This window comes from Microtus oregoni, unplaced genomic scaffold (genome assembly GCF_018167655.1).
Source record: "Microtus oregoni isolate MIOR12 unplaced genomic scaffold, Mior012 000000F_ref0000247, whole genome shotgun sequence".
NCBI lineage: Eukaryota > Metazoa > Chordata > Mammalia > Rodentia > Cricetidae > Microtus > Microtus oregoni.
The window spans coordinates 42,888,128-42,903,332 of NW_024543059.1; the positions used below are offsets into that span (position 1 = coordinate 42,888,128).

The window sequence follows — 15,205 nt, forward strand, 5'->3', positions numbered from 1 at the left end:
ACAAAAAAATCTCACATTTTCTCAAGTAAGTTCAAAAATAGGATTTGGACCTACATTTTCTAGCTCACTAACATCATAAATCTTTATTCTATCTTCTCCCTCACCTCCCCCCCCCTCTCTCTCTCATCTGCCTCCTTCCTTCCCTCCTTCCTTCTTTCCTTCCTAGCCTGGAACTCCCAGACCTTTACCACTAAAGCGCTGGGTTAATAAGTACGTGACCCTCCACCCTTGGCAGTTTTCCTGGCATCTTTTTCCCTCCTTCATGTGCTTGTGTGAAATCTACCTGGCAACTTGTGACGTCACACAGCCCACGATCTCATCCTCCTGGCAAGTGGCACCGTGAGCCAACACCATGAAATCAGGCAACCAGTGACTTAGCTCCGCCCACACCGAGCCCGAATTCCCTGGCACCCGGGGTCTTCTCAGGCCAGCGCGGGCCAGAGAAAAGTAAGAGCTCCCTGCGCGAGCTGCAGGTCACCGGGCTGTGGCGCCCTGGGTCTCTCGGCCACCTCCGCTGACGTCCACGGGTCGCGTGCCCAGGCGGGTAGGGACCGTTACGCCCTGCTCAGACGCCAGCCTTCCCCTTGGGAGCCGGGCCGCAGCCCTCGAGGCGTTCTTCCTGTCCGCCAAGGGGACGGGACCACTAAAGGGAAGCTGTCGGCGGGGCTGTCTCCGAAGACCCCCAAACGGACCCTAGATTGTGAGTAACCCTTACAAAACACATTTTTAGCTTGGGCCGGACAGCACACTCCTTTAATCCCAATACTGCAGTTGCGGAGGCAGGAGGATTTCTGAGTTCGAGGTCAGCTTGATCTACATAGGGAGCTCTGGGATAGCTAAAGCTACACAGTGAGACCCTATCTCAAAATAATTAGACTCACTCTTTTAATCCCAGCATTCGGGAGGCAGAGGCAGGCAGATTGCTGGGAGTTCGAGGCCAGCCCACTCTATATAGCCAAGTTCTGGGACAGTCAGAGGTACATAGAGAGACCCTGTCTCAAAATAATAAATAAATACGTCATAGGAAATTACACGTGATAATAAAAGAAAATATGTAGAATTGATGAGAAACTCATATAGTACATATGAGATGTTAATACATAGTTTTGTGTATGATAATAATCACCTATAATATACTATAACAAAAGATTCCCTGTTCTCAGTGTTATAGAATAAAAAAAGCTATGTGATATAAGTTTCTAAGTTTAGCTGCCTCCCCTTCTGAAACCTAAAAGGAGCAAACATTTAACATGAAGGATTTGGCAGTGGGGTCTTTTTGTTTTGTTTTGTACTCTTGAGACTAAGTCTCACTGAGTAGCCCAAGTTGGCCTTAAACTCTTGAACCTTCTGTCAGCCTCAGGAGTTCTGGTGTGCTGGGCATAAAATCATGCTAAAAAACTTGTGGTATCTCTTGAAAGTTCACAGTATCTACAGCAGGCACAGACACTCGCAGCAGACTGTAGCTTCAATTCCAGGAGATCTGACCTCCACAGGTACCTATACTCATGTGCACCCCTCCACACACACAATTAAAAAAAAAATCGGCCAGGAGGTACCTCACCAGCAAGTAGCATTCTCTCTTCTCAAAACTGGCTGGCTGGCTCCTGCTCTGTCCCCAAAGAGGATGCTGGCTGCACTCAGCCTACAGAAGAGGCCCAGAGGTACTTCCTAGCCAGAGAAAGCCTGGGATCTGTGATCCTGGAACCAGAGCAAGGCACAGCCATTTACAGCTGGGTGTGCAGTGCTGTTGTCACTGGCTCTGGGAAGTTGTTAGTGTGTAAAGTGCTGTTAAAACCCTCACTGGGGAGGGCACCCCTCTGAGTGCCAGTCTCAGTGCTGCCTCCTGGGGTTCAGACAGGACGCTTACAGCAGCAGGAGCTGGCTAAAGGGATCTGCCATGTCTTCTCTGTGTCCTTATTCAAGGTTTCCCGTTCCCACAGGCCTTCCAGACACAATTAGCAATTCTCTGGCAATAGCAAGGCACATGTTTGACAGGGCCTTGAAGACAGAAAAGTCTGACAAGTCCTTGCCTGTTGTCTCAGAGGGGGCGTGGCTGTAGGCTCCCAGGCAGACACTGGGAGGATTATCAGAGGGTGTTCCATGCGCTAAGGACATTTCATAAGCTGGATGTTTGGGGTGAACAAATGTGGAGAAAAGGGAAGAAAGTTCAGCGTTGCTGTGCATTTTCTTCTGCTTCCTTCTGCTGTGACTGGGAACACAGCATTGTGGAAACCATGGCAACCAGCATACAGGAGGAAACCAGGTGGCACCTCATCCCCATTAGCATTTTTGCTAAATGGAAACCACTCAGCACTAGATCCAAGGCCTTGGTGAGAAGGAATTCCTTTCTCTGGGGCTAATTGAGAACACACACACACAACACACACACACACACACAAATGAGTATAAACTCACAAGAGAGAAAAATACAATTGTTTTCATTACTTAAGATTTACTTTTTTTTTTTTTTGGTTTTTCGAGACAGGGTTTCTCTGTAGCTACGGAGCCTACTGGAACTAGCTCTTGTAGACTGGGCTGGCCTCGAACTCACAAAGATCCGCCAGCCTCTGCCTCCCGAGTGCTGGGATTAAAGGCGTGCGCCACCACTGCCCGGCTAAGATTTACATTTTTAAAATTTATTTATTTATTAAAGATTTCTGTCTCTTCCCCGCCACCGCCTCCCATTTCCCTCCCCCTCCCCCAATCAAGTCCCCCCTCCCTCGTCAGCCCAAAGAGCAATCAGGGTTCCCTGCCCTGTGGGAAGTCCAAGGACCACCCACCTCCATCCAGGTCTAGTAAGGTGAGCATCCAAACTGTCTAGGCTCCCACAAAGCCAGTATGTGCAGTGGGATCACAAACCCATAGCCATAGCCATAAATAAAGGACATTGAGCCTATAATTAGTGATCCTAGAGAAGCTAAATAAGAAGGAGAACCCAAAGAAAAACATATAGGCATCCTCCTGAATATTAACCTTCATTAGGCAATGAAAGGAGACAGAGTCAGAGACCCACATTGGAGCACCGGACAGAAATCTCAAGCTCCAAATCAGGAGCAGAAGGAAAGAGAGCATGAGCAAGGAATTTAGGACCGCGAGGGGTGCACCCACACACTGAGACAATGGGGATGTTCTTTTGGGAACTCACTAAGGCCAGCTGGCCTGGGTCTGAAAAAGCCTGGGATAAAACCGGACTCGCTGAACATAGCAGACAATGAGGACTACTGAGAACTTAAGATTTACTTTTATGCTGGTTGGTGGTGGCACGCGCCTTTAATCCCAGCAATTGGGAGGCAGAGGCAGGTGATCTCTGAGTTTGGGTCCAGCCTGGTCTACAGAGTGAGCTCCAGGACAGTCAAGGCCGCAAAAGGAAAACCTGTCTCAAAAAGCTAACCAAACAAAATCCCAAAATGTACTTTTATTTTAAATGTTTGTGGTGTGTGTGTGTCTGTGTATGGGCGTGTGTGTGCCTAGGTATAGTCATGTGCACATGTGTGTGTCTATGTATGGGCGTGTGTGTGCCTAGGTATAGTCATGTGCACATGTGTGTGCCTGTGTATGGGCGTGTGTGTGTGTGTCTAGGTATAGTCATGTGCACATGTGTGTGTCTATGTATGGGCATGTGTGTATGTGTCTAGGTATAGTCATGTGCACATGTGTGTGTCTATGTATGGGCGTGTGTGTGCCTAGGTATAGTCGTGTGCACATGTGTGTGTCTATGTATGGGCGTGTGTGTGTCTAGGTATAGTCATGTGCACATGTGTGTGTCTATGTATGGGCGTGTATGTGTCTAGGTATAGTCATGTGCACATGTGTATGTCTATGTATGGGCGTGTGTGTCTAGGTATAGTCGTGTGCACATGTGTGTGTCTATGTATGGGCGTGTGTGTGTCTAGGTATAGTCATATGCACATGTGTGTGTCTATGTATGGGCGTATGTGTCTAGGTATAGTCGGGTGCACATGTGTGTATCTATGTATGGGCGTGTATGTGTCTAGGTATAGTCGTGTGCACATGAATGCAGGCTCCTGCAAAGGACAGAAAGAGAGTGTCAGAGTCTCTGGAGTTACAGGTGGTTTTGAGCCACCCCAGCTAAGTCTAGGAACTGCACTTGGGTCCTCTGCAGGAGCACTCTGCATTTGTAAAGGCTCAGTTCATGTATGAAACTGAGAAATACATACTTTATGCATTTTTCGAGGCATAAATGATGTGTGTTTGGCCTTTGCCTGAGCAGCGTGTTTAAGTAACTGCCTCCTTATTGTAAAGATAGTTTGAAGGCAGGAATGGAGGCTCACATCTGTAGCCCAGGACTCAGGAGCAGGAGGCAGCAGGGTGAGGAATTTAAAGCCATCCTCAGCTACATCAGATGCTTAAAACCAGCCTGAGCTAATGAGATCCTCCCTCAGAACTAATATGTCATGCAATCCAAAGCTGGATAAAACCAAACATTCAATGCCATATGTTTTTTAAAAGTATGTCCTATTTAATTTATTGTGTTGTATGTGTGTGCATGCCACGGTCACATGTGCAGGTCAGAGGACAGCCTGCAGCATAACTCCTCTCCTTCCACCATGTGGGTCCCGGGAGTGAACTCAGGTCATCAGGCTTGGTACCTATTTCCTGTGCCTCAGCAATCTACTCTAAATCAAGCATCCCCCCAAAAGGCCAGGCAGTGGTGGCGCATGCCTTTAATCCCAGCACTCGGCTGGCAGAGGCAGGCGGATTGCTGTGAGTTTGAGGCCAGTCTGGTTCACAGAGTGAGTTCCAGGACAGCCAGAACTACACCGAGAGACCCTGTCTTAAAAAGTCACATGCGCACACACATTTACACACACACACACACACACACACACACACACACACACGTACACACACATACACACACTAAAATAAAATAAGTAATTCAAACACCCCCACATCCTAATCCAATCCTGAAAGGAACACTTTCTGTCCCCCTCCCCACACCTCCCACTTCCCTGTGCCTCTCTGGACACTGGTTCTATCTTAAAGTCTGCTGTTTTTGGTGACCTCAAGACCCCTTTAGGTGTGGAACCAGTGAAGAGATTCCATGGACCAATCTCCTAAAGCACTTCCCAAGGATAAGAAGGAGAAAGAGCCTGTGGAGAAAGAACCCATGTATAGGGAGAGGGGCATGAACCCCACATCTGTGTCCCGGGGCGTCAGGACCAGAGAGGTCCGAATTACCAAGATCCCAAACCACTTCCAGGCGAAGAAGACAGAGAATATCCTGATCTTGGTGGCCTTCTCCATTGGACTTGGAAGCGTGTGGCGTTTCCCATACCTGTGCCACCAGAATGGAGGAGGTGAAGCCAGAGCCTATGCTGTGAGGTTAAGGAAGGGGTGTTGAGACCCCCCAGGGAGGAGTGTGAGGGCTGAGGGGCTCCCAGCTGCCTGAGCAAGATCCCACCCCTCCACAGGCAGCTTTCTGCTGATGTACCTCATCCTGCTGCTGCTGATGGGGATCCCCCTGTTGTACATGGAGATGATCATTGGACAGTGGCTTCGGAAGGACAACATCCAGGCCTGGAAGCAGCTGGCCCCCTGGCTAGGCGGTTTGGGCTACTCCAGCACACTGGTAGGTTGGGGCTGGCAGACCCACAAGTTTCTGGTGCCCTGTCTCCTCCATGTCGCCCCTCGGGCCCACCTTGTTCTCCTCAGGCTTGTGTGCTGGTGAGCCTGTATAACAGCGCTCTGATCTCCTGGAACGTCATGTACCTGGGCCAGTCCTTTGGTTACCCTCCACCCTGGGAACAATGCAAGATGCATTCCCGTGACCATGGGAACATCAGTATGACTAGTAAGGAGAGGGACAGGGAGATGGGTTAGTTGCAAGAGCTATTGGAGGCAGCATGTGAGGTGACCTGTAAGTATCTGAATCTCTGCCCCTTCCTCCCCGCAGAGATCCAGTGCCTTCGGACAGTGCCCTACCAGTATTTCTGGTATCACACAACCCTTAATGCCTCCAGCCAGGTGGAAGAAGGGATTGAGATGTTGGTCCTGAACATCACCCTGTGCCTCTTTGCCACCTGGGTCTTCCTCTATATCATCCTGATTATTAGGATGAGGATCTCAGTGCTTGTAAGTGTCCCCATGGCCTCCTTCCTGCTGAGCCTCAGGACCTATCCAGAGGACAGGTTCATGTACACCCACCAGTGTCCCCAGTAAGTGTCCCACGGAAGAGGCCATAGCTACCTCAAGCAAGCTCTTGACGGGACTCTCTGGTCACCATCCCTGACACCCACCTCACTGTGCAGAGACTTGTCCTAGCTCTGCTATCACCTCTACCTCCCTGGGCTTTCTGGTGTGCACGGTGACCCTGCAGAAATGGTTTCCTTCCTTGTGCTCCGTCTGTGTCCCTTTGAGCATCTGGATTCCTCATACCAGTTCTTGGCACCGTTCCTACAAACAGAGACTCTGCTAGGACTAGGGGTTCGGTGTGAAGGGGCCTTTTCCCATTAGTCTTCTCACTGTGACCTGACATGAAGGATTTATTTCGGTCACGGTTTGAGGGTATACAGTGTGGTGAGGAACACATGGCTGGGACTGTGCGCATCCTCGGGTCCCCACAGAACAGGAGGCAGAGGAGCTGTGGTTCTCTTATGGTGTTCTCATCCCTCTTTTATTCCATCTGAGCCTCAGGGATGTTGACACAGACATCAAGGTAGGTCTTTCGCTTTCAGTTAATCCTCTAGCAGCCCCACAGACACACCCAGGGGCATGCCTCAACCTCCTGGATTCTTCTAAGTACAATCAGGTAGACAATGAAGATTGGTCTTCACAGGCTGGGGAGAAAGAAGCATGGGCAGACAGTGATGGTGCACGCCTTTAATCCCAGAGTTTGGGAGGCAGAGGCAGGGGACTCTCTGAGTTCGAGGCCAGCCTGGTCTACAGAGTGAGTTCCAGGACAGCAGCTCGAGGGCCCGAGTTTGGTCTCCAGCACCCATGTGTAAGACCAGACAGAAAGGGATCCTTGGAACCCAGAACTGGGGTGGTGGGGACAGGAGGATCCAGGGTCCTAGTCTAATCAGTGTGCTCCAGGGCAATGAGACCTGTCTCAGGAACAAGGTGGACAGCGAGAAGGAGTGGAATTAGCAGGGCCCAGACTGCGTGTTAGGACGCACAGGTAAAAGGACAGAAGAGAAACATAAGAGACTGGATCCAGGAACGTGATTCTGGGCAGTTTGGGAGTGTGGGTGACATTGGGGTGGGTGCTGGGACGTTCCTGTCATATGTAACATTTTGTGTGTGCAGCGGGGTCTGCACAAGCCTGTGGAGGCCAGAGGTAAACCTTTGGTGTCTTTCCTTAGGCACTGCCCTCCTTTTTCACCTCCCACTGACCGGTTCACTCTCCAGCTCCCTCCCCCAGCACCTCCCTCCTCACAGCGTCTTGCCCACCTTCAACTTTACTAATGTTCTCTCTATCTTCCTTCTCCTGCTTCTTGTGACCTACCTGCCCAGATGCTGATTTTCTCCATATTCTTCCCCTACGTCCTCCTCTGCTGCTTCCTCATCCGCAGTCTCTTCCTGCGAGGAGCGATGGCTAGCCTCAGGCGCCTGGTGACCATAGAGGTGAGTCCCTCTCTACCTCACTCCCCAGGCCTCCCAGGTTCGTTGCTCTGTCGGCCTCACCTCACCTGGGAACCCTCTCCTCCACAGCTCTCTGTCTTGTCATCGCTGGACACGTGGCGTCAGGCTGGAGGCCATGTGCTCTACTCCCTCGGCCTTGGCATGGGCACCATCATCACTTTCTCTTCCTACCAGACTAGAGGTGACAACTACATCAAGTTGGCCTTCTTTGTGGCCATGGCCAACCTGGTGATGTCGTTGCTGAGCACAGCCATCATCTTTCTGGTGCTGGGCTTCTGGACCACAACCAGCGGGCCCAGCTGTGTTGAGAAGTGAGTGGCACATCCTGGCAATGTTAGCAGAAGCTTTCCCTCCTCAGCTCCCCTTCAGCACCACAGTCCTGTCGGTCAGACCCTTCCGTTGAACCCCACTTCACCTCATCCTCAGAGTAAACAACCACTGCCTAACGGAAGAGGACAGTTCTAGAAATTGCAGATGAAGCTAAGGATCATTTTCAAGTTGCTTCTTTAACCCGCAAAGCTGCTGTCACAGCTTGCCATGATGTCACAGCTGCCACGATGCAGGCGGCAGCTGTTGGCACGGGCTGTGTTTGAGTTGGGAAGCACCAGGTGTTTGCGCTTTGCCCAGTTGCTCTGCTTTTTTTTTTCTAGCTGTAGCCAGATACTGGGGTGTGTTTGTTTCTTTTTTTGCTTTGTTTTGTTTTTGTTGTTTGAGACAAGGTCTCACTGTCTATTCATGGCTGGCCTGTACTTCACTCTGTAGACCAGGCTGGCTTCACATTCGTAGAGATTTGCCCGTCTCTGCCTCCCAGTGCTGGGATTAAAGGTGTGTGCCAGGACTAGCGAGATTGCTCAGTGGTTAAGAACACTGACAGCAGCCAGGCAGTGGTGGCACACTCTGGAGGCCCTGGCAGTTGGTTCTCTGAGTTCGAGGCCAGCCTGATCTACAGAGCGAGTTCTAGGACAGCCAGGCCTACAGAGAGAAATCCTGTCTCAAGAAACCAAAACAAGCAAGCAAACTTGCTGCTCTTCCATAGGACCCAGGGTTCAGTACTCAGCACCCACATGTTGACTTCCAACCATCTATATAGGTCCAGCCCAGGGACCCAACACCCTCTTCTGGCCTCTGAGGACATTGCCCACACAAGGTAGACAAACACACACATACATGAAGACAAAACAACCATACACACAAGATAATAAAGGTATGTGCCATCACAATGGGCACAGAACTGGAATTTGTTTTGCATACACCAATTTTCTTATACACTTTGAATTATTTCTTTTATCTTTTGAGATATTGTCATGTAATTCCTCCTCCCTTCCTTCTGGGTCCTCCCACAAGCCTCTCCTTGCTCTTTTGTTTCATTGCTGTAGCTTTCAGAGGCTTAAGAGTTTTCCTTCCAGTTAGGATGTCAAGGGTTAGCAGCAATGTCTGTCTGTCTGTCTGCTTGGTGCATGTGTGCACCTGCACGTGCACGTCTGGGTATGCGTGTGGAGGTCAGAACACAGTTCTGTGGAGTCTGCTTCTCTCTTGTGTGGTTCAGAGATCAAACTCCAAGTTTGAATGGCAAGTGATCTGTCCACTGAACTATCTCATGGCCTAACTCTTTTGAGTTGTTTTGTTTTGTTTTTCTGAGACAGGGTTTCTCTCTGTAGCCCTGGCTGTACTGCAACTCACTCTGTAGACCAGGTTGGCCTCGAACTCAAAGATCCACCTGCCTCTGCTTTCTGAGTGCTGGGATTAAAGGCGTGCATTACCACCACCTGTTTTTTTTTTAAAGGCAGGGTGTCATGTTGCCAAAGCTGGCTTTGATCTGTCTATGTAGCTAAGGATGACCTTGAACTTCTGACCCCCCCTTGTCCTCTTGAATGCTGTGGTGACAGGATTGTGCCACCACACCCAGCTTGCACCTGAGAAGCTGAAGGTAAGGCTGCAGCGAGACCACACTGCCCACGCGCTGCGATGACTGTCAGCTACAGACTCAGAGGTTCAGGCAGAAACTGTGAGAACCAGTGTGCAGGGAAGCTAGAGGAAGCCTTGTGCTTTGTTGGTGGGTATGTAAATTCATGCCACTGCCTTTGAGGACAAGTACTTCTCACAATCAAATCACTTGCACGGGGATTCCATGGCCGCTGCTCACCCACTCACAGACATCTGAGTCACGACTTTGTTCAGTGACCCAAATGATGACTGACCATTGATTTACCTGTAGGTAAACATGGAAGTGCAATCTGAGACCCTAGCAATAAGATTTCATAAAAAAGTTAGCATAACCATCCAACTAATGGAATACCAGGCACAAATGAAAAGGACTTGACTAACACTGTGTTTCGGGGCCTTCATGTCTTAGATGCTGTCTTAGCTCCAGTTACTATTCCTATGAATAGACACCATGACTACAGCAACTCTTGTAAAGAAAACATTTAATTGGGGTGGCCATTTAATTAACTTACACACATATCACATACAACCACACACACCACCCCACACACATCACACACAGACACACAAACACACCAAACACATCACATACCACACACATCACATATATCACACACACACTCACACAGAGCCCCCAACCATGGACTTCCAGAGCCATGATAGTGTATATCTGTATGCGATTCTCCTCCTCCTTGGTTGGTGATGCTTGGAGAGCCAGACCATTCTCTATCGTCTTCTTTTCTCTTCCTATGCTAGCAGGAGTGTCAACAAGCTGGTCGATCTGATAATCAAAGGTGTGCTGTCCCAGGCTGCCTGGCCTCCCCAAGGCATCATTCATAAACCTCCAGTAGAATACATGGACTGGATCAGTCAGCTCCCCAGTCAGCTCCAGGCAGATGTGGTCCGTTTCTCCCCACCCTGCAGCATCCTGGTACAGAAGGAAAAGGTATGTTTGTCAAGGAGGCTGGTCTGGCTACCTCCCTGCAGCCAAAAGTTCTGATCTTGGCTCCCCTCCACATCTGTGTGCCACAGCTACATTGTAGCTCACTTCAAGGGATCCAGAAAATGAATGTCACTCAGGTCGCATAGCCAAGGAGGGACAACTTTGAACACTTTAACCTCCTCGATTTCCACGCTGAGTGGCAGACATGACTAATGAAGTACTCTCCCAACCCCATCCATCCAGACCCTGCCCTGCCTTAGAGCTCTTCTCCCCACAGTTCATGGAGGGCCCTGGCCTGGCATACGTGGCCTTCTCTCAAGTCATCTCGCTGTTTCCTGGCTCCTCTTTCTGGGCCATCATCTTTTTCATTGCCCTTGTCATCATGGGTCTGGCCACACTGACAACGCTCCTGGAGAGTATTGTGCTTCCTCTGCAGAGAAACATCCCAACCTTCGAGAAGTATCCCAAGCTGATACCAGGTACAAAAGCCCCTACCTTGTAATCTTCCTCTCACTTACCTCACTTGAAGCATCCCGGAGTCACATGGACCCCCAGCTCACAACCCCCATTGTACCCCATCCACTTCCACCCTTAGTGACTGTCTGCTTGGGAGGACTTCTGGGCAGCCTTGTCCTCTCCAGTCGTTCCGGCAGCTACGTGGTGTTCCTGTTTGATGACCACCTGGTCCCTATGGTCCTCGTCGTTATTGTGGTGCTCCAGAACCTTTCTCTGGCTTTTGTCTATGGAATCAGGAGGTAATTTCCAATCCCTGGGTGGGGGTGGCTTGGCTATCCAGTCTACCCTAGGCCTTCAGGGGGCAGAGACACTGCACAGGAGTCAAAGTTCTCAGAGAGTGGGCAGATCCTCCAGGAAGATGCATTCCTAAGTGCACTGCAGGCCAAGGGCCGTGGTGGTACCATCTGTGGACTGAACGATTCTCATGGGTAACAAAACATGATCCAGAGCCAGGGAGGCCTGGTCCCCCACACTAAGCATCAGGAGTTTCCAAGAGTTGGAGATAGAAGGTCTACCTATGCCCAGGTATGCCCAGGCCTTACGTCCCGATGGCTGCCTCCTTCATCCAGGTTCAGGGCTGAGATGTTCTACCAGCTGGGCCGCCTGGTGTGGGCACCCTTCACCTTCTTGTGGACTTACGTGACCCTGCCCGCTCTGCTGGTGCTGCTCGCCATCTACTTCCTGAATCTCTACCACAGGAAATCCCTCTACTACATTTCCTGGAATGACAGTATGGTACGCCCTGGGGACCTGGCACCCCGCCCTGTGGCTCTTACACTTAGGGACCTGGAGACCCCAAACCCCAAGCACATAGATTCAGCCCCCCTCCTGCATCTCCTACCCCCAGGACTTGGGGAACCCTGCGCCCAGAGTATTCAGACTGAGTCCTCACCTGTATCTCCTGCCCTGGGGACCTGGGGACACTGCACCCAGACTGAGCGCTTCCCCCTGTGGTCCACTGTCCCTGTCTCCAGAGCCAGGAAGTGAAGCAGCCTTACCAGAAGATAGTCCTGGGCTGGATCACCTTCCTCAGCGTCCTGGCTCTGCTGCCCATCCCTGTGTATCCGCTGCAGCACTGGTGGAACCAGGACAACCAGGTCGTCTGTGAAGTCTTTAAAAAGCCTTCATCCTCCAAAAGGACAGAAATGGGATCCAACAAGGTCAGCCAGCTGCCTGCATACGCGCTAAGAAGACTCACAGTCAGAGGCCAGGACAAAGGTGGCCAGGTTCCACTCCCAAGAAAGAACCCCACAGATGACATCCTCCTTCAACCCCTAAACCTGTTGACAAGAAGTGACACTAAAATTTTCTCCAGTTTCAGCCTTCGAGGTGACTCCACTGTCCCTAACAATCCTGAGGCACCAAAGCCCACTGTCCTCCCAGCAGGTGGCCAAAGCACTGGACAGAAAGAACTGGCATAAGGCTTCTGAAGTGGCCATGTTATATGTTTTTAGTCTCTGCTGATGCACATCAAGCCAGTCCCTGCCCCACAGACAGCAGAAGACAGGTGTGTGGAAACCCAGTGGGAACTTCCGTGAGAGCCTCACTGGGGTTGAGCTGACATGCCAACTCAAAGCCGGTCTTCCAGCAGTTTAGATGCTGTGCCCAGGGCCCCCTGACTCTCTGAGATATGGATACAACTTTGGTGTGCCCAGGTCGGACAGAGTGCTCCCTCTAGCCCTGCCTAGCCCTTTTGCCTGTCAACTGTATGGACAGTGATCTCACGTGCTGCCAAGACAGCATTTGTGGTCTGTTAATAAATGAGGTTGGTGAATTACATACCCACTGTGGGCACATGCTTCTCACTCTCTCAGACACACTTCAAACAAACCCGCTATGGGCACAGTGTTCTCTCTCTCACACACACACTTCAAACAAACCCGCTGTGGGCACAGTGTTCTCTCTCTCACACACACACACTTCAAACAAACCCGCTGTGGGCACAGTGTTCTCTCTCTCTCACACACACACACTTCACACATACCCGCTGTGGGCACAGTGTTCTCTCTCTCTCTCACACACACTTCAAACAAACCCGCTGTGGGCACAGTGTTCTCTCTCTCATACACACTTTACACATACCTGCTGTGGGCACAGTGTTCTCTCTCTCTCTCACACACTTCACACATACCCGCTGTGGGCACAGTGTTCTCTCTCTCTCTCTCACACACACACACTTCAAACAAACCCGCTGTGGGCACAGTGTTCTCTCTCTCTCACACACACACACACACTTCACACATACCCGCTGTGGGCACAGTGTTCTCTCTCACACACACTTCACACATACCCGCTGTGGGCACAGTGTTCTCTCTCACACACACTTCACACATACCCGCTGTGGGCACAGTGTTCTCTCACACACACACTTCACAAATACCCGCTGTGGGCACAGTGTTCTCACACACACTTCACACATACCCGCTGTGGGCACAGTGTTCTCTCTCACACACACTTCACACATACCCGCTGTGGGCACAGTGTTCTCTCACACACACACTTCACAAATACCCGCTGTGGGCACAGTGTTCTCTCTCACACACACACTTCACACATACCTGCTGTGGGCACAGTGTTCTCTCTCACACACACACACTTCACACATACCCGCTGTGGGCACAGTGTTCTCTCTCACACACACACTTCACATATAGCCGCTGTGGGCACAGTGTTCTCTCTCTCACACACTTCACACATACCCGCTGTGGGCACAGTGTTCTCTCTCTCACACACACACTTCACACATACCCGCTGTGGGCACAGTGTTCTCTCTCACACACACACACTTCACACATACGCGCTGTGGGCACAGTGTTCTCTCTCTCTCACACACACTTCACACATACCCGCTGTGGGCACAGTGTTCTCTCTCACACACACACACTTCACACATACCCGCTGTGGGCACAGTGTTCTCTCTCACACACACTTCAAAAAAGCTTGAGGTAATCTTTTCTGATGCCATTAGTACCTAGAGATGCCAAGCTTGGCATTCTACAACCTTCAGAAGCCCGTTTACACTGTGGGCTTGAAACTTTTATTTGGAGAGGGAGAGGGAGAGGGAGAGGGAGAGAGAGAGAGAGAGAATATTCTCCACTGGAAAGGAAGAGGAGGAGGATGGTGATGCTTAGATGTGGGATTTAAAACAAGCTGAATCTGGATGAAGAACTGGATACATAAAACATTTAAAGCTTTTAGACTTTTATGACCTCAGAGATAGGGAGGGTTTTCTTAAAATACACAGAGCCTAATGTGAAAAACAGGCATATTTCTCAGACTGCGGAGATGGCTCAGTGGTTAAGGACACTCACTGGTCTTACAGAGGATCTGGTTCTAGTTCCCAGCACACACATGGCAGCTCACAACCCTCTGTAACTCCAGTGCCACGGGATCCAACACCTTCTTCTGCTCTTTTTGGGCACCAGACATGCACAGACACACATACCAGTAAAATACATAAAAATTAATTGTTACACTTCTCACTATTGTTCTCCATAAGACAGATGAGATGTAAAAGCCTCAGCTGGTCATGGTAGCGCACATCTGTGACCTTAGTGCCTGTGAGGCTAAGGAAGGGGATTGTCACAAATTTAAGACAGTCTATGCTTCACAAAAAGCCCCTGTCTAAAGATGATCTGTATGACTTCAAAATGTGAAAAAAATTAACCTATAAAAAATGTAGGCTCTTGATAGAAGAGAAAGTGGGAAGTACTCTACAACACATGAGCACAGGAGACCACTTCCTACGTATAACCCCAGCAGCACAAACATTAAGGGCCTCATTGAATAAATGGGACCTCCTGAGACCGAGAAGCTTCAGTAAAGCAAAGGACACTGTCACTAAGATAAAAAAGGCAACCCACTGACTGGGAGAAGATCATCACCAGCCCCGCAACTGACAAAGGTCTGATCTCCAAAATATATAAAGAACTCAAGAAACTAGACCGTAAAAGGCTAATCAACCCAATTATAAAATGAGGCACTGAGCTGAACAGAGAACTCTCAACAGAAGAAGTTCAAATGGCCAAAAGACACTTAAGGTCATGTTCAACTCTCTTAGCGATCAGGGAAATGCAAATCAAGACAACTTAAGATACCATCTTACATCTAACACCAATGATAGCCTTTGCTGGAGAGGTTGTGGAGAAAGGGGTACACTCACCCATTGCTGGTGGGAATGCAAACTTGTACAACGAC

The 15,205-nt window shown here is 50.0% G+C and overlaps 1 protein-coding gene across 1 annotated transcript; it reads left to right on the top strand.

Annotated features, from left to right (window-relative positions):
• Positions 1–359: 359 nt before the first annotated feature.
• On the top strand, positions 360–12,758 carry LOC121436880 (orphan sodium- and chloride-dependent neurotransmitter transporter NTT5-like). Its single transcript, XM_041636807.1, has 12 exons — positions 360–700; positions 5,032–5,321; positions 5,436–5,593; positions 5,677–5,815; positions 5,918–6,096; positions 7,477–7,587; positions 7,675–7,916; positions 10,309–10,495; positions 10,770–10,971; positions 11,088–11,247; positions 11,578–11,743; positions 11,983–12,758. The coding sequence occupies exons 2-12, from the start codon at positions 5,066–5,068 to the stop codon at positions 12,427–12,429; spliced, it is 2,247 nt and encodes a 748-aa protein (XP_041492741.1). The 5' UTR covers positions 360–700; positions 5,032–5,065; the 3' UTR covers positions 12,430–12,758.
• Positions 12,759–15,205: the final 2,447 nt, after the last annotated feature.